Source organism: Gordionus sp. m RMFG-2023, chromosome 1 (genome assembly GCF_954871325.1).
Source record: "Gordionus sp. m RMFG-2023 chromosome 1, tfGorSpeb1-WG-v2, whole genome shotgun sequence".
Taxonomy (NCBI): domain Eukaryota; kingdom Metazoa; phylum Nematomorpha; class Gordioida; order Chordodea; family Parachordodidae; genus Gordionus; species Gordionus sp. m RMFG-2023.
This window is the reverse complement of record NC_088775.1, coordinates 3,080,435-3,106,135: the sequence shown is the minus strand read 5'-3', so window position 1 is coordinate 3,106,135 and position 25,701 is coordinate 3,080,435. Positions and strand designations below refer to the sequence as shown.

General features: G+C 24.9%; 1 protein-coding gene and 1 long non-coding RNA gene across 2 annotated transcripts; both read right to left on the bottom strand.

Annotated features, from left to right (window-relative positions):
* Nucleotides 1–544: 544 nt before the first annotated feature.
* On the bottom strand, nt 545–7,326 carry LOC135922781 (uncharacterized). Its single transcript, XM_065457251.1, has 6 exons — nt 7,221–7,326; nt 4,934–5,024; nt 3,899–4,052; nt 1,722–1,832; nt 1,083–1,251; nt 545–549 (listed from the first exon to the last, which is right to left on the bottom strand). The coding sequence occupies exons 1-6, from the start codon at nt 7,279–7,281 to the stop codon at nt 545–547; spliced, it is 591 nt and encodes a 196-aa protein (XP_065313323.1). The 5' UTR covers nt 7,282–7,326.
* A 14,202-nt stretch (nt 7,327–21,528) lies between these two features.
* LOC135922986 (uncharacterized) lies at nt 21,529–23,044 on the bottom strand. Its single transcript, XR_010571088.1, has 3 exons — nt 22,873–23,044; nt 22,488–22,578; nt 21,529–21,605 (listed from the first exon to the last, which is right to left on the bottom strand). It is a non-coding gene; the product is annotated as an uncharacterized LOC135922986 (long non-coding RNA).
* Nucleotides 23,045–25,701: the final 2,657 nt, after the last annotated feature.

Here is a 25,701-nt window from a genome sequence, read left to right as displayed (position 1 = left end):
TTTTTTAATTTTTTTTTGTTAAAATCGCCGCTTGGTGTATTTTTTAAATCTTTCTTTATCAATTATTCGGTTAATTTGCTATATTCTTCGGTTCCCTTTCTAAGAATCTAGGTTGCAAATAAAGCTCTAAATCTTCACCTATGACAAAAATTCCAGGCTTACTTAATTATTTTGGTTAAATTCTTTAATCTAGTCCTTTTCTAAAAATAGACCCGAATCGGGCTTTTGTCAAACTTAGCTAAGCGACCTGCTACTAAGAGGAGATAATTTTTTTTTAAAAAGTTATTTAGATGGCGTTTATAAATGATTAAATAAAGGTTAATCTGTTTAAACCCTTTGATAGGTTGGGTCAGGACTAGTGTTGCCTTAAAAAAATCCGACTATTATAATAACTAAAATAATAATATGTAGGGATGTACCGATATTTTATATCGGATCGAATAATTCACCCATTTTAAAATATCGGTTATCGGCAAATATTATAAAATTTTCCTCAAAAAATCTTTCGACGGGTATCAGATAAAAAAAATCTTAGCCGTTATAATTAACCTATATTTTATAAAGATAAATGAAAAAAACATTTGTATATTATATAGTGTGACTAAAAATTAAATATAATGCAGTTTATTTAGCAAAATATCTTTATTATATTAATATTGAGAAAGAGAAATAGAAAATATTGTTGTTTCTATAAAAATGTTTTAATCATCAAAAGAATGGAAATTATTATATTAACATATGCAGGAAAACTTTCATATTTTGAATTAATTGTTTACAATATTTTTGTATCTTTAAATAATTTTAATAGAGAGTATAGTTTTTTTTATATATCGTATGTCTAGTGGAATGCTCCACTCGACATTTTTAAAATTTTTGAGTTATAAGTGGATAATAACTTAATTTTAAATATATAGACAAATAAAAATTATCAATAAATTTTTCCTATATTTTATTTTAAACTTTAATGTTGATTTCTCATTTTATAAAGTAGAGCACTACAATTCTAGGCCAACGATATATAAAACTAGAATTAATATTAATATATAATGGTAAAGTTATATAATTAATATATTTTAATATACCTTTACATGTCTTGAGAACATATTTGAATTTATGAGTTTTTCCAGACAGTTTATAATTATTACTCACAGCATATATAAGTGAATTTGGATACCTAGTGATGTTGACTATTTTTCCATCCTTGTCATATTTTTTTAAAACCATATCTTTACCATCCTGTACTACTTCATCCTAAAATTGTGCAGCAACAAATAAATATTAATTAATAATAATAATATTTTATTCCGCAAAAAATAGGTTAATTTTCTTTTCATAATTTTTTTATTATAAAATAATACCAATAAACTAGCTCCCTTATCCTATATATATATCTGTTTCTAATCAATTGATTCTATTTAATCAGAGAAGCTTTTTCATAAAAACTACAGAGCGATGTCTGACAACATCTACTTTTTAAATATGCGAAATTTTCAGGATTATCAGATGATATAATATTAGTTTAAATATATAACCATTTGTCCAAAATTAGTTTTTCCACAATAAATATTAAGTTATCTAAATTTCCATTGCCTTAAAGATAAAAACAACGAGAATAAATATGGTTGGATGAAACTGAATATGTTAGAATTATTCATTTTCAACAATTTTAAAATATGTTTTAGTATTAGTAAAAAAAAAAAAATAGTAATAATTAATATTACGTATTTTATGTTATTTGGAAGGTCGAATGCTTCACTGATTCTGTCAGGATTACTAAAATCGATTCTCCATATATATCCACTAGAAGATGATATAGCAAGATTTACCCTTAACTAAAAAAATAAATGTAATCGTAGAATCATTAAAATATACTCAATAACGTTTCCCACTTTATATTTATATCAATCTATATTATATAAGATATATCTTTCAACCTAATCTAACCTGGGTTCGAATAGTTAAGTATAGCAGTTCGTTAGTTTCGGGTTTTAGTTTAAAATTTTATAAAGGTTTTGGTCCATTTCGGTTTTCATGAAGACATTCATATCGGTTCGGTTCGGAATTTGTACTCTTTTCGGTTCATTTCGGTTTATATAAATTTTATTTGTTATAAAAATTAATCATAAACCATATATACATATATACATATATATAGTGTTGTTAATTGGTTGGTTCTGTAAAACCCATACCCTGGGTTTGGGTCTAAAATATTGACCAAACCAGCTCTGAGCACGAACCTCGAGCACAGACCCGGACTCCAGACTTAGGGTCCAGATCCGGGGTTCAGAGGCGGGTCGTATTATTGTGAATAATTTATTTTTAATATTTACATGCATGACGTAACACCTCACTAGAAAATTATATAATATTATGCTTATGTATTATATTGTTTTGTTTAATATTGTTTTGTTTTATATTCAGTTTTAATATGATTAAATATACTATTGAAGCGATGATGATGATATTACGAATATTTTTTTGATATTACGAAACGATACAAGTTTTTAACATTATAATTGAAAACAAATTTTTACTTTATTCATTAAAATTAAAATAAGATAATTTTCATCCAATTTATAATTATAACTGTACAATTGAGATCTGCAAAATTCCAAGCTTCGGGCCGGGCCTATAAAATTAGGTTCAGGATGAGTTGGGCCAAATTTTAAAAAAAAATTTTTGCCAGGTCGGTTCGGGCCTTGGAAATTTTATTAAATATATATCTCTAAATATATAACAATTTTATGTTGAATTTTTTAAGATTGAGCTTGATTGGAATATTTCGAATACTTTTAGATATTCGTTTTTATTTATAAAGAGGGGGGGGGATTATAAAAAAAGTATCTTTTTCTCCTGTCCAAAATATATAAAATTAATTTACACTTTTTATAAGTTAAATTATCTCGAGTTTTTATTTTCCATTTTTTTAAAACTTCTAGTTTTTTAAAGTAAATAACGTGTTATTTTAATTAATTTTTAAAAACAAAATATTTTTATCTTAAAAATGGGTGTTATTTTTAATTTAATCAATATGTTTAATAAATCGTCACCCGAGTCTGGACCCCTGGTCTGAATCCCGGGTCTGGACTTTGGGTCAACCTGAGCACATAAAAAGGTCGTAAATTTTACGACCAAGCAAATTAACAACACTACACACATATTATATATATATTAAGTCTTAGAGAAAAATCATTATAATTTATAGTTATAATTCCTTATTTAATTTAACCATGAAGATTATTTCTTATCTGATTAAGCAGTAATTTGCCTAATCTCAATTACAATTGAGTGCATAAAGTTTAAATAATAAATTTGTATTGGTATTGATTGATATGAAGAGAGTGGCAATTTAATCGTTAAATATTATAATTTAAGAAATCACGAATTAAAATGGCCACCAAAGAAAATTAAAATTTCAAACGTAGACCAATAATTTAAATTTCATTATTTTAAAAAAACTGTTTTGAACCTTTTAAAACCGGTTCAAACAATTCGGTTCGCTCTTTCTATATTTCCTTTATAACGGTTTAAGTTTCGCGATTCGGTTCTGTTTAAAGCCCTGGATCTAACTTTAAATTTTTCGGGAAAATTTAACTTCATTATGATTTGCGTATAATTGACTTGAATATATTTTTTTTGAATCTTTTATTAATTAAATATTTTAATACGTAATAAATTCGTGTTAGAATTTAATATAAACATGTGTTTCGAGTAATCTTATTATAGTTACTATCAGTGTTAAACTAAATATGAGGTTCTATTTTGTTAGAGGTTAACTCTAATTAGATTTTACTACTTTCATGTAAAGGTTCTTTCAGGGCTTTCCGTGAAGATTTTAAAAAAACCTTTCTCTGATTAACAGAAAACACCCTAAAGATTATAAATCAATTATGTTTACATCGCTTTCAACGCTAAGGTATTCAGGTTTTATAGGTAGCCAAAGAATTATTAAATAATATTCGCGTAAGAATATTCCATTCTTGAAAATGTCCTTAAAATTAGCATTCCAAACAATCTTGTCCCATTCTCTTCTCAAGTAAATCTGGTTTTTACTTTATAAAAAAAAATATTTTATATTAAATGAGTATTTTCTTTTAAATAATTAAAGGTTAATCGATAAGAAATAAATAACTTTACACATTTTATGGCTCAAATTTTGTCAACCCAAAACAAATATTTGTGTAAGCAGTTTTAACTTAATTTTTGTCAATTGAATATAATTGCGTTAATTTAATATTATATCATAATTCCTTATAATAAAATATTTTGATATATTTTATGTATCTATTCTTTAATCATACTTTCATCTTTAAAATACCATAAACTTTTAATATCAAATTCTTTAATATATTTTCAAAAAATGAAATAAATGCAATGTTAAAATTTTAAAAAAAGTGATTTGTGGATGATGGAATAATGATAGAGTAAAAAATAAAAAATTACTAACCAAGGACATATTAAATAATTAATATCTTACATTTTGTAATATAAAATACTATTTACACAAATATATTTATCATAAATATCAAAAAAATAAAATAATAATAATTTCGAATATTTACAAATTATTTCGAGAAATTTAAATAATTAAAAATAATTACAATAATTCGATAGAATAATTAGGTAAAAAAATTATTCGACCGATAATATATTCTTCCTATTCATATTCGAGATTTTTTAGAATCGAATAATTTTGCTAATCGCAATAGTAAATAAAAAACTAATCAAATGAAATAAAGAACAATTAGGTAAATGGAGGCTAATTAAGTCTAAAGTTATAGGCTGGATTATATAAATAGATCAATATTTATCTAGAAGTTAATGATGATTTTTTTTTAACTACATGGTCTAAAAAATATACACATAAATTTTGAAAAACAATTCTAAGTATATTTTTGAAAAAAAAATTTCTATTATTCTATAAATATATTACAGTTTGGTAAGCTTTCTAGAAGCAAAGAAGTCCTTTATATTACTCGTTCCATCCTTTTTAACTTCGCACAAATCTTTGAGAAGCTCTTTACCTAAATATGATAATAATAATATGATATTTTTTATAAATCATGCTATATATTATTTGCAAAATAAATTTCCTTAAATAATTACAATTTATCGTTGGATATATAAGCTAACAAGGAATTGAATACATTATATAAATTTTAAAATCTCAGGATGACTGATATTTATTTAAAGACAATAAAGGTATGCCAAAAATTATTCTTTACATAAAAAATCTATGATATTGTTAATAAAGACATATTTGACACTATATTTGAGATATTTTTAGCTATAATGTTTATAAAGTATTTATTTATTACCCATTAATCTGACCTGTCTAGTTTGACAATTTGTCGACCACATGTAAAACAGTATTAACCCATAAAATGGGAGATGCTTATTCATTTAAGAAATAAACAATCTAATTTTTATAATAATTAAAGGACATTATTTAAAATATCGATTAGAAAGATATTAAAATTTTTAATAATTGTTTAGCCCAGTATTTATATGACTTTGAAATTTAGGCATTTTTGATGAGTTTTGGACTTTGGAATAATTTTGAAAAAGTGAGTTTTTATTTCAAAGAAAGGTTGTATGGAAATTTTTTTAAATTTTGTCAGAATATTAATTAAATTTATCAGCGCTCTATGTCCTTGGATCCAGATCATGAGGATAGGGAAGTAATGGGAGTTATAAAAAAAATATGTTCAAAAATTTTCGACAGGATATCAGATGAAAGAAAATTTAATATATTATAAAGATAAATTTTAAAAAAAAAGATTGTAATAATAAAGTGTGACTAAAAAGTAAATATAACGCAGTTTATAGCAAAGTATCCTTATTTATTAATAATGAGAAAGAGAGACAGTATATTTTTTTTATTCTTATGAAAATGTTTCAATCATCAATAGAATGGTGGATATTATTTTATTAATAAATGCAGGAAAACATTCAGATTTTATATAATTTTAATAGGTGGTATAGTTTTTTTTTTTTATATATGTTAGCATCAATGTGTTTTTTTCAACTTCAAGTCATTTTTTGAGCATGTATTTTTTTAAATTGAAAAATCTGTTTGAACCGGAAAGATAGCCATCATATTTGGAATACCTATCTTATGAATTGTAGACAATTTTGCTAATAACCTTTGTGTCATTTGTAATTTATATTTAAAAAAATATGGAAAATATAATATAAATTATATTAAATTTAAAGGTTCATAGGAAAATGGTCTAAAATTTATACAGGCGATTCAATATTTGTATCGTTCCATCTACCGCACATGGAGATTGAACTAGCAATTGATGATCAAGACCTAGAGAAAATAAAAGTGGCCTTTAAGGTCCCTCTCGTTGAATGCCTTCAGCGGATAAGATACAGTTTGATCCCAAAATTGTTGATGGAAAGAATCTTGGTAGTAACATACGTAATAGCATAGTTTCTAATAAATTCGATAAGAAAATGTTTCCTATGGAGTGCAATGTAGGGCATTGCGAAAGTCTATTTTCATAAGGTATGCATTTGAAAGTTCATTTTGAAGATATATTCTGGCAGCGTTTCGTAACCATTTTAGCTGTGTAGATGCAAGAAAAACTGAAGCAACACAGGAGATTATTTTGTTGGTGTGCACAGTTGCATAATTAGTATATTTTTTAGCCGTTAGAGTCCATTTTTAGCTGGCTCAAAAATTGGCTAACCCAAGTGGTTATCCGAAAACTATCACTTATAACAGCTCAAATTATGAGTTAATTTATAATAATTTGAATCGCCAATATTTTAATATACTTATTTTAATTTGAAATTACCTTCCATTTCTTATTTTTAAAAAATTACTAATTATACGATATAAATAAGTAAATGAATAATTAATTTTTATCCATCAATAGAGAATAGGAAATTTTTATTTATATTTAACATTTATAAATAAACTATAATATAATAAAATCTCATTTCTATAAAGATAAAATAATATAAATTTCATTAAAATATACATATATTATTAATTATTAATATATATTTAATGGCCAGAATTTTTAATCCAGAAATTCAGGAGCTAGAAAAATTTGAGTAATAATGTTGAAAAATAACTCCATAAACTGTATTTTCTATAAAACATTGGTTAAATTTTTTGCTTCTTCATAATGTAATTAATATCTAATATTTCGCAAAATCATTCCATCTCTTAATTTAAATATAAAAGAATATAATTGATTTTTTACCGTGATAATCGCAGAAGATCACAACCATCGGCATGAAGAATATTAAAAGCAATTTACACATTATATTTCTAAATAAAATTAATTTGATTGTTTTTAAAAAAAAAAGTATATTAATAATTCAAACAAATTTTTTTATTAGGAAGTTTTAGAAAAATATTTAATGAAATTTTGTTATAAAATCATTTCCCAAAATTTAATTTATAATGTATAAATTATTTTTATTTTGTAATAAAAATTTTATTTTTAAGTTACAAAAATAATAATATTTTTTATGAACTTTTTACAAATTGTGTTTACAAGGTTAAACCTTTTTTTTACAGAGCTTTGCAAAAAAATAAAAATATTCTAACAAAACTACCCACCCCCCTTTCCCTCTTTTTGTTTCTTTAAATTTATAATGATTATGCCCTAAAAATCAAGAAAAAAAATATATAGACACAATTTATCTAAAATCGCGAAAATGATAATTTTCCAGTTTCTGAGCAAAGAATGCAATCAGATAATTGAGCATCTTTAATTAACTTAATAAATATAAATATATTTGCACTTAGAATCCTTTATCGATATATTTTATTTACTTAATTAAAAATATTTAAATATATTAAGAATCGCCATCAAATTTGTAGTTTATGATGTAATATATAATAGTGGCTCTTACACTTTTACACTTTCTGAGCGATGGATGTTAATTATTTTTTTGACACCCATTAAATTTCCAAAATAAATTTTATTGCATCAATCTTTAATGTATTATAATATAAATATAATATATACTTTAAAAATATTATTTTTGAATTAATGATGTAGACATAGTAGGGGAAGAGAAAGCGAAAGAAAAATATAATTTCTTCAATATTTAAATGTTTAAATAAAAAAAATTTGCCGTTGATAAAATGGTAATTATTAAGAATTGGATCTTTCGTGGTGCTACGAAGTCACGTTTTAATTAATTTAATTTTACGATCCTTAAGGCAGTACATGAGATAATAAGGAATGGGTAATAAATATTTATACAAAATTATTAAATTAGGGAAAGCAGAAGTATTTAAAAGTAGACGATAAGGTAAAATAAATGTATAGTTTTTCCAGTCTGAATCATAAGTTTCAGAATTATCATCATTAAAAGAAGTAGAATTTAAATTATGTAATTTGTAAAAATATTTTAATTAAATAAATTTAGAATTCTTAGAATCAGACAAATCTTTAGATTCTTTAACCTCTAGATCATGTGTAATAATTGCATCCCCGTTTTAGCTATCTTATAAATATTTCGAAACTAACTTTTCTTCAAAAATTTGATTCTAATTTAATGAAAATATATATTCTTCTAACTTGGAACTTTTAAAATCAAAAGGTAGATTTCTCTCCTTTATAAAATCTTGTGCCTTACCCAAATATTCAGTGTTATTATCTATTAGGATTAAAAAAATAAAAGACAATAATTTAAATTATACATCTCAATTAATCAGGCAATTAATTGTCAGTTGAATTTGTTTCATTAGAAACCCTAAATCCTTCAAAATGTTTGCACTTTTGTAACAGCCAAGCTTGTTATCAACACAAAGTAATAAAATAAAATCAGTTTATTCTATCCGAAGACTATCATTGCCTTATTAGTAGGGTTAAAGGGCTCGATTTTTAATAATTGAACAAATATTTTATTCAGGAAATATTATGCAGGTGAAAGACACGAATTAAGGTAATCAAAGAAGTTTTTCACAATGGTAAATCCAAATCCTTCTGTTTTACAGTGATCGGAAATAGGGTTATGGTTGTGACGGGTGCCCATTCCGTCATAGCTGTTCAAGAAATGATCGTCGTGAATTAACAGATGTTGGTCAATTAATCTTTGTGCCTGGAGATGGCTAGCAATGATTTCACATATTGAGATCGACAGTGGAGATCTTATACCAAGACCACCATGTTTGGAATTAAGTGTGGCTTAATGCCAAGCAATGTCTCTAGACTTAATATTTAAGCAATCACTAAGAATTACTTACTCTGGTTTTGGATCTTATTAGAAGCACTCTCTCTAAAAATAATGGGCTCGATAGGAGGGCGTTAAGATTTTAGGGATGTTGAAGGAATTAATAATTAAAAAAAGGCCTTGTGAGCCGAGAAACAGAAAACAATGCGTTTTAAATTTTCTAAAATATCGTCCATATCACTAACAAAAAGAATTAACTGACTCCACCAATGGGAGAGATAATGCGATAAAAATTTTAAGGGTACATATTTAAAGCCATAAACATTAAATGGAATTGTATTGATTTCACAATATTCGGTTTTGGTTTGGTTGATAATAAGTCCGAGGCTATCAGTGGAAGCCTTAGTAATGTTAGCATTTTCCACCTCCACTGAATAACCTGAGATGTCCCCATCATCTATATACTAAATGTATTTTAATCAAATGATGAAATCTTAGACAAAATAATATGGAGCCTAGGGGATCACCTTGCTGAATACCTTCAGAGGAAGTTAAGATATAATGGCTAAATACCAAATGGGATGGTTTCTTATAGGGTGAATGGATATAGTTTGTACAAACTGGGTTATGATATGTGAAAGGATTACTTTCCCGTGAATACTTAAGCATTTTTAAAGTTGATTTTAATAAGATATTAGCGATTGTAGCATTCTGAACATAAATACTATTTATATGTGCAGCCACTTCACATCCTGAGCTCGTTCCAACACCTAATTGAGGTGAAAGAAGTATGTTAGAAACCTGTGCAGAAATCCTACTTGCTATAATCTTGGAACATAATCAGGGCGACAAGTTTGGCTCCAAAAAAGAGGGCCCTTGCCAAATCTGGGAATTCACCATTGATGACCTGCATAATTGTGTTATTTTATTCAATAAATAGGTTAGAATTGAGGATGGGTGTAGTTAAATCTTGAAGAATAAAGGTTCGATGCCTTCAAATCCAGGGGCCACGTCTTTCTTAAAAGATATCACAGATTTATATACTTCTTCCGAAGTGAAAATTGTAAGGGTTCTTGGTTTTACAAATCATCATAGCTTCCGATTTTTGGGGATATTTATCTAGTAGTCTTTGATATAATTGCGCGTTTTCTGGAGTAAGTGTGTCAGAGGAGCTGAATAGTCAAAGAGCAGCATTTATGTTCAGATTGTGTATTTTATTGTCGATTAGCTTACCTTGAATTTTAAATCATCCTGTTTTTTGTTGCAGGTGTGAGTTATGATATCATGGGGTTCATAATTGATATTAAGATGCTAGTCTAATATTCCTAATGAATGAATTGCCATTCCCAGCAGAAATTTGGAAAGATTTGTGACCGAAGAAAGGCTGACCATGGAAGAGAGGTTTAATAGCCTATCAATACATTGAGAATAATCGGTAGAAACAACTTTCTCTTGGCTGGAAACCAAACGTTTGGGTAGTCCAAGGAATTGATCAATAAAGGAAGTGGTGAAATGAATATCAGGGATATTAGACTCAAAAATGTTTGATGTTGCAATATTATCATGATTTGATGTAGATGGAACAGACAACTGTGCCACAGGATTCAAGAAGGAACTGGGAGGGATTGCCTGGGAGAGGGGAATAGAGGGGATAGAGGAAAGGGGACTCTTTGTCCATTCTCACTATGAGTCCTTAAACGGCCATTCACAACTATAGAGTTTCTGAATTGAGAACAGAAATATCCATATAACTTAATAAGCGGGTCTACTATTGGGTATCACAAGCTGATGATCATCCATTAATATTTTTATTATATCATCTGAAAATAACATTTGTTCACCATCTTCTTTTTCAATCCTTTAACAATATAATGAATTTATAAATTCAATCTTTTAAATTAACAGCTATCAATTTTACAATAAAAATATCATGCTGATTACCACTTTGAATGCAGGAATTTAACAATATAATGATTATATATATTCAATCTTTCTAATTAGCAGCTATCAATTTTACATTATGGACATAAAGCTTTTATAATATGTGATGGAGTTAGATTATTATGAATGCTATTGGGCCCTGAGGGTAATTTACTGCCAAACAGTATATGCAAATTCACTGCATTGGAGACACACTTTATAGGCCGGCGGGGTGCTCACTTAATTGTGGGATGTCTCCCAAGTGTATGTTACGATACGATTTTAAATTCTATCAAATCTCTTATAGTTGAATCATAATATGTATTCTAGAAATTTGATATTGTTATATTATATTAAACTCTATAAATATATTTAGAATATTATAAAACATCATATTCAAAATTCAAAGTGTTGTGTTTTAATGAAGTTCTGTTCATATATAACTATTCTTTTCGGAAAATGTAAACTAAATGTATAACTTTTTTGACAAATCTCTATGCTTACACAATATTATTGAAAAATTGACCCAAATCGGGCTTTTAAACAACAATAATTATTACCATATTTAAAAGTTAGTAAATATCCTTCAAAAATCGTAATTCATTTATATTAATTTTTCTTTGGCTATACTAATGGGTTTTCATGAATGATTTCTAATTTATCAATGAAATGAAATATTGATTACAAAACTCATTCAAATTTAATACCAAATATTTATTTTTATAATATTTATTTTTATTAGTTTTTTGTAAACTTTATAAATGTATAATATTTTATCTACTGCTTCATACTATTAATTATATATAAAAAGAACATTTAAACATTTTAATATTATCTTTTAAAGAATGAGATATCCAATAGTTTGACAAGCATCATAATTTAACTAGAATCTTCTTTTTATAATTTTTGTAGAAATAATAATTATCTATTAAAAAATTAGATCCACCAATAGTTTTACAAACCTAATGATTTGCCAAGTCTGAATCAATTTTTGTATAAATTATTAATAATAGAATCCATAACATTAACTATTTTGATATTAATACACTATTATTTTATCATCAATACACCATAAATATCAAACCATTCTAACAAGAAAATATTCATAAGAGTACTAATATGTATGAAATAATAATTTAATACGACATTTTAAAATTCCCTTGCAAAAGAAATCTTTTGATGTTCTGAGACTTATATCTGTAAAAAGTTGATTTGAGTCCCCCTCGCCATGGGGTTGTTACATTAACATATATGGGTCCATCATATTATTCATTGCTTTTTTCTCTAATAATAAGAATTTTACTTTAAAACCCAGCAATCATAGATTGCCAAAGCCATATCATCGAGATATATTTAAATATTTCTTCGACATCACTACTTAAAAAAACAAATAAATATAATCTTAAATAATTTTACTTAGAGGTATAGTAATTAATGCTGTTAAACGGCTCGTTTTGAGCAGAAAACGGCTAACTCAATATTTCTTCCACGAAAATATTAAGCAAGCCTGAATATTTTGCTCATAGAAGGAACAAAGGTCTAGACATATGTTATCGAAATCACGAGGCCTAGGGCAATATTTTTTTGTCTACAATATTGAGCTAGTAGCCGTTAAACGGCTCAAAACGAGTCTTTTAACCAGCGTCTACATGACAGGATTTTCACTGGACGCAAACCCCTTTCAAAAACCTTTGCCTACCCCCCTAAAAAAATCCTGCCGTCTTTGGCGGCGGTGTTTGTCTATTATTGTTTTCACCTTTTTAATTTATTGATTCTCTTTTCAGAGAATTTATCTAGGATAACTTAAATTAATCTATCTTTACTAACAACTATCGATATTTTGTGAATATAAAGAATTTATTTTTTAGATAATAAATTCAATTAAAACCTCAATTATTTACAATGTATTAATTATTATGGCAATATGAGCTTGATGAAATATCCAAACCTTTTAAATAATTTAAAAGGTTAGCAGAAAGATTTATTTGGAAAACAATGTGTATGATTATTTGCAATATATGAATTGTATTATAATAATTCTATAATAAAAGCATTAATTTTTACAGCAATAAATTTTGTCCTATTTCATCTCAAAATTTAATAGATAACGCCCCAAAAAATTTATTCTACCCCCATTAAAGCAGCTTATCCCCTACCCCCCCCCCTCAAAAAATAGGATGCAAACTGTTCCTACCTATCCCGCTCATGTAGATTCTGCTTTTAACAACACTAATAATAATGGAAGAATTGTTAGACAAGCAAACCTCTTGATTTAACTAATCGAAATCTTGTTTTTTATAAGTTTTGTAATTATCTTTTAGAAAATGTGATCCAATAGTTAGACAGGCCTAATGATTTGACTACTCAAAATCTTCCATTTACAATGAATATATAAATAATAAATACAAATATGAATAGAATCCATAACATTAACTATTTTAATTTTAATACTTTTTATCATCCATGTATCATAAATATCAAACCCATTCTAACAATAAAATATTCATACGAGTACTAAGAGTTATATGTATGAAATAATAATTTAATGTGACATTTTAAAATTCACTTGCAAAAAAATCTTAAACTCCTTTCGTTCTGAGGCCTGTACCTCTAAAAATCTAATTTGAATCCCCACACACGCCAGGGTTTGTTTCATTAAAATGTAAGGGTCTATCATATTCGTAATTGCACATTTCTCGTATAATAATTTTACCTTAAAACCCAACAAACATAGACTGCCAAGTCAAACCCTCGTGATTAATTTATAAAGTTCATTATTCAAAAATATTTCTTCGATATTAGGACTTAAAGAACATATAAATATAATCTTAAATAATTTTACTTATAGGTATTATAATGGAAGAATTGTTAGACAAGAATATGATAATTTAACTCGTATCTCACATATCAAAATCATTTGCTGCCTTTTTATAATTATAAAAAACTTAGAATATTGTTAAAATATTCCTAATTTTTTGACATTAAAATCCACTCAGATTTTTATTTTACTTAATAATTCGCATATATAATATTACTGAATTATCCCAAAATATATATAAGTAAATGCCTTATTTTAAATACAAGAATTAATGATGCTGCCAAAGGATTTATTATATATAGATATAGATCACCCATTATCAAATACATATAAAGTTAACTAAACAATAATGTATAATTACTTTTTAAAATAATTTTGTTGATATTTATATGATTTTAACATTATTATACATGAAAAATAATTCAAAATATTATAAATTGTAAAATATTTATTTATAATAAAAAAAATTAATTCCACACATAGGCATATGATTAATTAATGTAAAAGATTAAACAAAATTTTTCCCACATTATAAAATCATAAAAATAATAATATTATTGAAAAAAAAATAATATTTTTTTGATAAAATAATAAATTCCATTTAATTTCTATTGGTTAGTTTTTTTTTCGACATCTTCCATTGTCTAATCTTGTGTGTATATTAAATCTAGAGAAATTAGGGTTTGGAATATTATATTTTTATTTTTTTGGTAAAATATTAAGATAAACCCATATTAATGTTTTCAAATTTACACCAAAACTAATCTATTTCTAAACTGTGCATGCACAGGTTTATTCAATCTTTAATATATACATTCACAACGTTGTTAAACATATGAAATCGATTATAATAGATGCTATGCGTGTTAAATAATTAACCTCACAATATTATTTAAATAATATATATATATAATTATTATAACCAAATCTAATTGACAAATATGATAATTCATATAATGTATCAATAGTATATTACAATATATTCCTACATTACTACAGAAATACATTCTTAAGGTATGAATTGCTAATTACAGATTAATCACGTGTAACCTAACGACCTTATAAAAATAAAAATCTGTAGATTAATTGGTTAGCAAGTTAGAAGGCAACAGAAGAGTAACAAAAAAAAATGATCAAACAAAAATTCGTATTAAACTTTGAATGTTTAAAATAAGGGAAATTACATTTTGACAAATTGTATAAATTTTTGAAAAATATTTAAATCCCGGATAAATTAAATCGGACAGAGTCAAAACATTCCAAAAAATTTAATAGAGGAAGTGGCTAAATGGGCATTAATATTATAAAAGAAGAAAATATTAGGCTCGGTCTATGGCAAAACAAACCAAGGATTTTAAGTAAGCTAAGCTTTTTCTAGCACTAAATAAAGATTTGAGAGCCTCATCCAAAAATAAAATATCACTTTTGGGAAAAATTCTATGTTTTATATATATAATCTTATAATACGACTAAAATCTTCTAAATAAAATTATTCAAAAATAATGTGAAACATTATTTAAAATTAAGCGTACAAATGGTGTGAAAACTTATTAAAAGATTTAACACCTCCTAATTTTAAATTTTGAAGTAATTTGTATATTAAAATTAAGATGGCGTTGGCTTAGTTTGAACTTTTATTTTATGCTTCTATATATTTTTTTAAAATAAATCATTTTATTGTTAAAGATTTCAACCATACACTATTTGTCTCAAATTTTTACATAATCTTTAAAACTAGACGGTGTAGAATTGTAATTTTGTATTTTATATTATTAATTTTAAATGATTTTTATAATTTTCATAATTATTTTATATAAATTATTTAAAAAATTATAGCAAGCTATATTCCATATAACAATAGGAATATATAGGGAAAAGTCTTACGACTTCTATTATTTTTAGCCTAAATATTGCTTTGATGCATTTATATAATTTATAAGTTTATGAATGCAATCTTTCCCTAAGAAAGATACATGTATATTTTATTCATATATTTCATTTTATAAATTCATCATCATGGTTATTTTTTAATAATATCGGAACTCCATAATATCAATTTAGAGATTCGGTAAAACAAAATTAAAATTTATATACGTAAGTTTAAGGCAGACCATTATTTATTAAGTTTATTTAAACAGATAACAATATATAGTGAAGAAAATGAATGTATCAAAGATTTGATCGGGTGAACTTTGAATAAGGCTATATTTGTAATAATTCTGAATATTTTATAATATATATATATATAATTAATTATGTTTTGGCCATTAATGTTTTGTACTAATAATTTAACTTTGTTATTTTTAATTTAAATATTTATTTTCGACTTTCAAAATTTTATTAGAATTTACAGCACTGAACGTTTCAATTACGGCACAGTCTCTCTTCTTTTTTTATCAGATTTAACTAAATCAGGATGTGTATTTCTTGCCCGATCCACCGAAAACTATTTTTCTTCCTGTCCGCAAAATATTTGCAGTGGGTTTTATTAATTAACTACTAAATTCATTTTCCTTACCTTTCCAAAAAACCGTAAAGCCACTGTTGATGGCAAGGATGTATCATATTCTAAATCACTTAAATAAGCTAACATTTAAATAAGATTTTAATCCAAAGCTATCTTACAATAACTATTCGCTTTCTAATAAAATGATCAAGAATCCTTATTCAAGAATAAGTGAATTATCTATGATTTATACAATCCGATCGATATAATAAATAAATATATTGTTCATGTGCTAGCAGAATTGGGGTTTTGACAAAATTTTACTCTCATCGTTGTTTATTGATGATGAGATGTTTAACCAAAATAAATTTATTTTGACTGAATTCTCTAATCACATTTTATTTTCGATGGTTTGTGCAAATCTTAGAAACAAATCATGAAATAATTTTGTTCCGTTGTCCAATATTTGGTGGGATTTTTTACATATTCCATTTATTTGGCCTAAAAATTTATCATTTGGCTTCCAGCATCTAAATCTAGGTATTCAGAACTTCGGTTTATAACATAAAATTCTTCTATCAACAACTTAATTGTCGTTAAAATAAAATCCTCAATATCTTTTGGTAATGAATGACTCAGCAACAAGAAAAATTTCGGTTTTTTTTATATATAAATTGTTCCATCTACATAATTCTGTTCCGATAGAGATTTTCCTGATATAAATAAGTGCCACGATAGGTTTGCTTTGTTCGTTTCGACATCCTCTGTTTGTGTAGAAAAATTGAATAGATGCGAGAGATCATTTAAAAAACTTCGCATTTTCAAGAGATTAAGTCTCTAATCTCTATAAGATATGGAGCATTCCTCAAAATGTCTTAATTTTTTAAACAGACTTTTAATTATCGTAACTCCAAAGAGTTGGGTGGGTTAGGTAACTTTAAGGAAACAATCCTATTTTGTATCTGTTGAGATGTCCAAATTGATCGCTTAATCGTTATCTATTAACTAAAAGATTGATTTTTTTATTCTTTATATATTAACTTTAACCTCGCGGAATCGTTTTATAAAATTAACTCAATAATTCAATATAAATTACTTGATAGATTTGGTAAACTATATAAGCGTGGAAATTTATTGTACTTTCCAGTTAAAATATTATATATATATTTTTATAAATAAAAATTTTAAATTTTTTAGTTAAATCTTGTCTAACTCCCTGCCAACCTTAACAGTATCTTTAAGAAGTTATTTTTCCTTAAATGTCTATGGAGGAATGTTGATTAATTTGGGCTTTTATTAATAAAATTTAAATTGGCAATATTATTTGCTTAGATCCTTTAAAAGCAAATTAAGATCCATAAGATTCCATTCGACAATTGGATATTTTATTCTCACAAATTCTAAGGCTTTCTTTCATTATTAGGACTATATATTATAGTTAATTTATGTGTTTTCCCATTTCTACAATTGTTTAATAAATTCAATAGACATATTTATATATCCTCCCGTCCACGTAATGGTCCCTGTTTGAAATTAAAATATCAATTAGGGAAAGAAATATATAATATATTTCCTAATAAAAATTTTGTTTATATCAATGGAAATTTTTAATGATTTTATGGGCTCTATTAAATTTATCAGCTCTCTATGTCCTTGGATCCAGATCATCAGGATAGGGAAGTAATAGGAGTTAAAAAAAACCTGTTCAAAAAATCTTTCGACGGGTATCAGATAAAAAAAATCTTAGCCGTTATAATTAACCTATATTTTATAAAGATAAATGAAAAAAACATTTGTATATTATATAGTGTGACTAAAAATTAAATATAATGCAGTTTATTTAGCAAAATATCTTTATTATATTAATATTGAGAAAGAGAAATAGAAAATATTGTTGTTTCTATAAAAATGTTTTAATCATCTAAAGAATGAAAATTATTATATTAACATATGCAGGAAAACTTTCATATTTTGAATTAATTGTTTACAATATTTTTGTATCTTTAAATAATTTTAATAGAGAGTATAGTTTTTTTTATATATCGTATGTCTAGTGGAATGCTCCACTCGACATTTTTAAAATTTTTGAGTTATAAGTGGATAATAACTTAATTTTAAATATATAGACAAATAAAAATTATCAATAAATTTTTCCTATATTTTATTTTAAACTTTAATGTTGATTTCTCATTTTATAAAGTAGAGCACTACAATTCTAGGCCAACGATATATAAAACTAGAATTAATATTAATATATAATGGTAAAGTTATATAATTAATATATTTTAATATACCTTTACATGTCTTGAGAACATATATGAATTTATGAGTTTTTCCAGACAGTTTATAATTATTACTCACAGCATATATAAGTGAATTTGGATACCTAGTGATGTTGACTATTTTTCCATCCTTGTCATATTTTTTTAAAACCATATCTTTACCATCCTGTACTACTTCATCCTAAAATTGTGCAGCAACAAATAAATATTAATTAATAATAATAATATTTTATTCCGCAAAAAATAGGTTAATTTTCTTTTCATAATTTTTTTATTATAAAATAATACCAATAAACTAGCTCCCTTATCCTATATATATATCTGTTTCTAATCAATTGATTCTATTTAATCAGAGAAGCTTTTTCATAAAAACTACAGAGCGATGTCTGACAACATCTACTTTTTAAATATGCGAAATTTTCAGGATTATCAGATGATATAATATTAGTTTAAATATATAACCATTTGTCCAAAATTAGTTTTTCCACAATAAATATTAAGTTATCTTAAATTTCCATTGCCTTAAAGATAAAAACAACGAGAATAAATATGGTTGGATGAAACTGAATATGTTAGAATTATTCATTTTCAACAATTTTAATATATGTTTTAGTATTAGTAAAAAAAAATAAATAGTAATAATTAATATTACGTATTTTATGTTATTTGGAAGGTCGAATGCTTCACTGATTCTGTCAGGATTACTAAAATCGATTCTCCATATATATCCTCTAGAAGATGATATAGCAAGATTTACCCTTAACTAAAAAAATAAATGTAATAATTATAATATAATATCGTAGAATCATTAAAATATACTCAATAACGTTTCCCACTTTATATTTATATCAATCTATATTATATAAGATATATCTTTCAACCTAATCTAACCTGGGTTCGAATAGTTAAGTATAGCAATTCGTTAGTTTCGGGTTTTAGTTTAAAATTTTATAAAGGTTTTGGTCCATTTCGGTTTTCATGAAGACATTCATATCGGTTCGGTTCGGAATTTGTACTCTTTTCGGTTCATTTCGGTTTATATAAATTTTATTTGTTATAAAAATTAATCATAAACCATATATACATATATACATATATATAGTGTTGTTAATTGGTTGGTTCTGTAAAACCCATACCCTGGGTTTGGGTCTAAAAAATTGACCAAACCAGCTCTGAGCACGAACCTAGAGCACAGACCCGGAGTCCAGACTTAGGGTCCAGATCCGGGGTTCAGAGGCGGGTCGTATTATTGTGAATAATTTATTTTTAATATTTACATGCATGACGTAACACCTCACTAGAAAATTATATAATATTATGTTTATGTATTATATTGTTTTGTTTAATATTGTTTTGTTTTATATTCAGTTTTAATATGATTAAATATACTATTGAAGCGATGATGATGATATTACGAATATTTTTTTGATATTACGAAACGATACAAGTTTTTAACATTATAATTGAAAACAAATTTTTACTTTATTCATTAAAATTAAAATAAGATAATTTTCATCCAATTTATAATTATAACTGTACAATTGAGATCTGCAAAATTCCAAGCTTCGGGCCGGGCCTATAAAATTAGGTTCAGGATGAGTTGGGCCAAATTTTAAAAAAAAATTTTTGCCAGGTCGGTTCGGGCCTTGGAAATTTTATTAAATATATCTAAATATAACAATTTTATGTTGAATTTTTTAAGATTGAGCTTGATTGGAATATTTCGAATACTTTTAGATATTCGTTTTTATTTATAAAGAGGGGGGGGGATTATAAAAAAGTATCTTTTTCTCCTGTCCAAAATATATAAAATTAATTTACACTTTTTATAAGTTAAATTATCTCGAGTTTTTATTTTCCATTTTTTTAAAACTTCTAGTTTTTTAAAGTAAATAACGTGTTATTTTAATTAATTTTTAAAAACAAAATATTTTTATCTTAAAAATGGGTGTTATTTTTAATTTAATCAATATGTTTAATAAATCGTCACCCGAGTCTGGACCCCTGGTCTGAATCCCGGGTCTGGACTTTGGGTCAACCTGAGCACATAAAAAGGTCGTAAATTTTACGACCAAGCAAATTAACAACACTACACACATATTATATATATATTAAGTCTTAGAGAAAAATCATTATAATTTATAGTTATAATTCCTTATTTAATTTAACCATGAAGATTATTTCTTATCTGATTAAGCAGTAATTTGCCTAATCTCAATTACAATTGAGTGCATAAAGTTTAAATAATAAATTTGTATTGGTATTGATTGATATGAAGAGAGTGGCAATTTAATCGTTAAATATTATAATTTAAGAAATCACGAATTAAAATGGCCACCAAAGAAAATTAAAATTTCAAACGTAGACCAATAATTTAAATTTCATTATTTTAAAAAAACTGTTTTGAACCTTTTAAAACCGGTTCAAACAATTCGGTTCGCTCTTTCTATATTTCCTTTATAACGGTTTAAGTTTCGCGATTCGGTTCTGTTTAAAGCCCTGGATCTAACTTTAAATTTTTCGGGAAAATTTAACTTCATTATGATTTGCGTATAATTGACTTGAATATATTTTTTTTGAATCTTTTATTAATTAAATATTTTAATACGTAATAAATTCGTGTTAGAATTTAATATAAACATGTGTTTCGAGTAATCTTATTATAGTTACTATCAGTGTTAAACTAAATATGAGGTTCTATTTTGTTAGAGGTTAACTCTAATTAGATTTTACTACTTTCATGTAAAGGTTCTTTCAGGGCTTTCCGTGAAGATTTTAAAAAAACCTTTCTCTGATTAACAGAAAACACCCTAAAGATTATAAATCAATTATGTTTACATCGCTTTCAACGCTAAGGTATTCAGGTTTTATAGGTAGCCAAAGAATTAATAAATAATATTCGTGTAAGAATATTCCATTCTTGAAAATGTCCTTAAAATTAGCATTCCAAACAATCTTGTCCCATTCTCTTCTCAAGTAAATCTGGTTTTTACTTTATAAAAAAAAAATATTTTATATTAAATGAGTATTTTCTTTTAAATAATTAAAGGTTAATCGATAAGAAATAAATAACTTTACACATTTTATGGCTCAAATTTTGTCAACCCAAAACAAATATTTGTGTAAGCAGTTTTAACTTAATTTTTGTCAATTGAATATAATTGCGTTAATTTAATATTATATCATAATTCCTTATAATAAAATATTTTTATATATTTTATGTATCTATTCTTTAATCATACTTTCATCTTTAAAATACCATAAACTTTTAATATCAAATTCTTTAATATATTTTCAAAAAATTAAATAAATGCAATGTTAAAATTTTAAAAAAAGTGATTTGTGGATGATGGAATAATGATAGAGTAAAAAATAAAAAATTACTAACCAAGGACATATTAAATAATTAATATCTTACATTTTGTAATATAAAATACTATTTACACAAATATATTTATCATAAATATCAAAAAAATAAAATAATAATAATTTCGAATATTTACAAATTATTTCGAGAAATTTAAATAATTAAAAATAATTACAATAATTCGATAGAATAATTAGGTAAAAAAATTATTCGACCGATAATATATTCTTCCTATTCATATTCGAGATTTTTTAGAATCGAATAATTTTGCTAATCGCAATAGTAAATAAAAAACTAATCAAATGAAATAAAGAACAATTAGGTAAATGGAGGCTAATTAAGTCTAAAGTTATAGGCTGGATTATATAAATAGATCAATATTTATCTAGAAGTTAATGATGATTTTTTTTTAACTACATGGTCTAAAAAATATACACATAAATTTTGAAAAACAATTCTAAGTATATTTTTGAAAAAAAAATTTCTATTATTCTATAAATATATTACAGTTTGGTAAGCTTTCTAGAAGCAAAGAAGTCCTTTATATTACTCGTTCCATCCTTTTTAACTTCGCACAAATCTTTGAGAAGCTCTTTACCTAAATATGATAATAATAATATGATATTTTTTATAAATCATGCTATATATTATTTGCAAAATAAATTTCCTTAAATAATTACAATTTATCGTTGGATATATAAGCTAACAAGGAATTGAATACATTATATAAATTTTAAAATCTCAGGATGACTGATATTTATTTAAAGACAATAAAGGTATGCCAAAAATTATTCTTTACATAAAAAATCTATGATATTGTTAATAAAGACATATTTGACACTATATTTGAGATATTTTTAGCTATAATGTTTATAAAGTATTTATTTATTACCCATTAATCTGACCTGTCTAGTTTGACAATTTGTCGACCACATGTGAAACAGTATTAACCCATAAAATGGGAGATGCTTATTCATTTAAGAAATAAACAATCTAATTTTTATAATAATTAAAGGACATTATTTAAAATATCGATTAGAAAGATATTAAAATTTTTAATAATTGTTTAGCCCAGTATTTATATGACTTTGAAATTTAGGCATTTTTGATGAGTTTTGGACTTTGGAATAATTTTGAAAAAGTGAGTTTTTATTTCAAAGAAAGGTTGTATGGAAATTTTTTTAAATTTTGTCAGAATATTAATTAAATTTATCAGCGCTCTATGTCCTTGGATCCAGATCATGAGGATAGGGAAGTAATGGGAGTTATAAAAAAAATATGTTCAAAAATTTTCGACAGGATATCAGATGAAAGAAAATTTAATATATTATAAAGATAAATTTTAAAAAAAAAGATTGTAATAATAAAGTGTGACTAAAAAGTAAATATAACGCAGTTTATAGCAAAGTATCCTTATTTATTAATAATGAGAAAGAGAGACAGTATATTTTTTTATTCTTATGAAAATGTTTCAATCATCAATAGAATGGTGGATATTATTTTATTAATAAATGCAGGAAAACATTCAGATTTTATATAATTTTAATAGGTGGTATAGTTTTTTTTTTTTATATATGTTAGCGTCAATGTGTTTTTTTCAACTTCAAGTCATTTTTTGAGCATGTATTTTTTTAAATTGAAAAATCTGTTTGAACCGGAAAGATAGCCATCATGTTTGGAATACCTATCTTATGAATTGTAAACAATTTTGCTAATAATTGTAATTTATATTTAAAAAAATATGGATAATATAATATAAATTATATTAAATTTAAAGTTTCATAGGAAAATGGTCTAAAATTTATAGGGTACGCATTCCAAATATGACGGCATATATTTCCGATAAAATCAGGATTTTTTTAATTTAAAAAAAAAAGGATCACAAATAATGTCTTAAAGGTTGTAAAAATAACAATGCAGAAAAAAACACATTGACGCTGACATATATAAAATTAGAATTAATATTAATATACATATAATGATAAACTTATATATAAATTATAATATAATATACCTTTACATGTCTTGAGAACATAATTTATTACATGAGTGTCTCCAGTCACTTCTAAATTATTACTTATATAATATAAAAATGAGTTGGGATATCTTGCGACGTTGACCATAATTCCATCCTTGCCAACATTTTTTAAAACTACATCGTTACCATCCTGTACTATTTCACTCTAAAAAGTGTTGCAACAAATAAATATTAATTAATAATGTATTGTATTGAAAAAATATATAATTATTTGTTTAAAAATAGTACTAACAAACTAAGCTCCCTTATCTAATAAATATATATCTGTTTCCAACTCATTTTCATAAAAACTATAGAGCTATGTCTGATAATATCTACTTTTTAAATAAGCCAAAATTTTAAGATTATCAGATGATGGATTATTAATTCAAATATATATACATTTGTCCAAAATTTGTTTCCCATAATAAATATTAAGTCTTAAATTTCTATTGCCTTAAAGATAAAAAAGATTAAAGAGGGGTATAAGAAATTGAAAAATATCTTAGAATTTATCATTTGCAACAATATTATAATATGTTTGTTTTAGTATTAGTAAAAAAATAAAATAATTAATATTACAAATGTTATGTTGTTTGAAAAGTCGCAATCGTCACTGACTATGTTATCATTACTAAAATCAATAATACATAGAGTCAAGTCAGAAGATGATGATAAAGTATTTTTTATGCTTATCTAAAATTAAATAAGTGTAATAATTAATTAAATATTCTGAATAGCGCTTTTCAATTTGTATTTATATCAATATATATTATATAAAATATTTCATTCTATCTTCTCTCTGATATAACCAGGGCTTCGAACCGTTAAGGATATTAGATTTGTTTCGTTTTTAGGTTAAAATTTAATAAAGGTTTTGCTCCATTTCAGTTTTCGTGAAGATATTCATATCGGTTCAGTTCTGTTCGAAGCCCGAGATCTAACGTTAAATTTTTCGGTAATATTTTATCTCATTATGATTTGGTATAATTTACTTGAATATATTTTTTAAATGTTTTATTAATTAAATATTTTAATACATAATAAATTCGTGATAGAATTTAATATAAACATGTGTTTCGGCTAATCGTATTATAGTTAATGTAAATAAGTGTTAAACTAAATTTGAGGGTATATTTTGTTAGAGGTTAACTCTTACTAGATTTTACTATGTTCGTGTAAAGGTTCTTTCAGGGTTTTCCGTGAAGATTTTATATAATAAAACCTTTTTCTGATTCACAGAAAACACCATATCGATTAAAAATCTATTATGTTTACATCGCTTTTAACGCTAAGGTCTTTAGTTTTTATAGATAGCCAATGAATTAGGAATTTATAGTCGTAAAAGAAATTTTCATTCTTGAAAACATCTTCTCGATCAAATTTCAATACAACACTGTCTCCTTCTTTATACAAGTAAACCGGTTCACTTTATATAAAAAAAAAATTTATTTTATATTAAATGGAGTTATTTTCTTTATAAAAACAAATAGTTAATCGAGATAAGAAATAAATAACTTTCACAATTTAAGGCTCAAAAATTGTAATCCAGAAACAAATTTAGCAGTTTTATAATTTAGATATAAATTATCGACCGATAATATATTTCTCCTATTTATATTCGAGATTCAAATTTTAGAATCAAATAATTTTGCAAATCGCAATAAAAAAAAACTAATCTAACAAACAATTAGGTAAATGGAG

Bases quoted from the DNA above. Each gene is read 5' to 3' on its own strand.
- LOC135922781 (XM_065457251.1), bottom strand. From the start codon at position 7,281: ATGTGTAAATTGCTTTTAATATTCTTCATGCCGATGGTTGTGATCTTC. The intron at 1,833-3,898 runs GTAAACATAATT...TTATTTTTTTAG, and splicing joins ACCTTAGCGTTGAAAGCGAT to TTAAGGGTAAATCTTGCTAT. The intron at 1,252-1,721 runs GTAATATTAATT...GCACAATTTTAG, and splicing joins TTCCAAATAACATAAAATAC to GATGAAGTAGTACAGGATGG.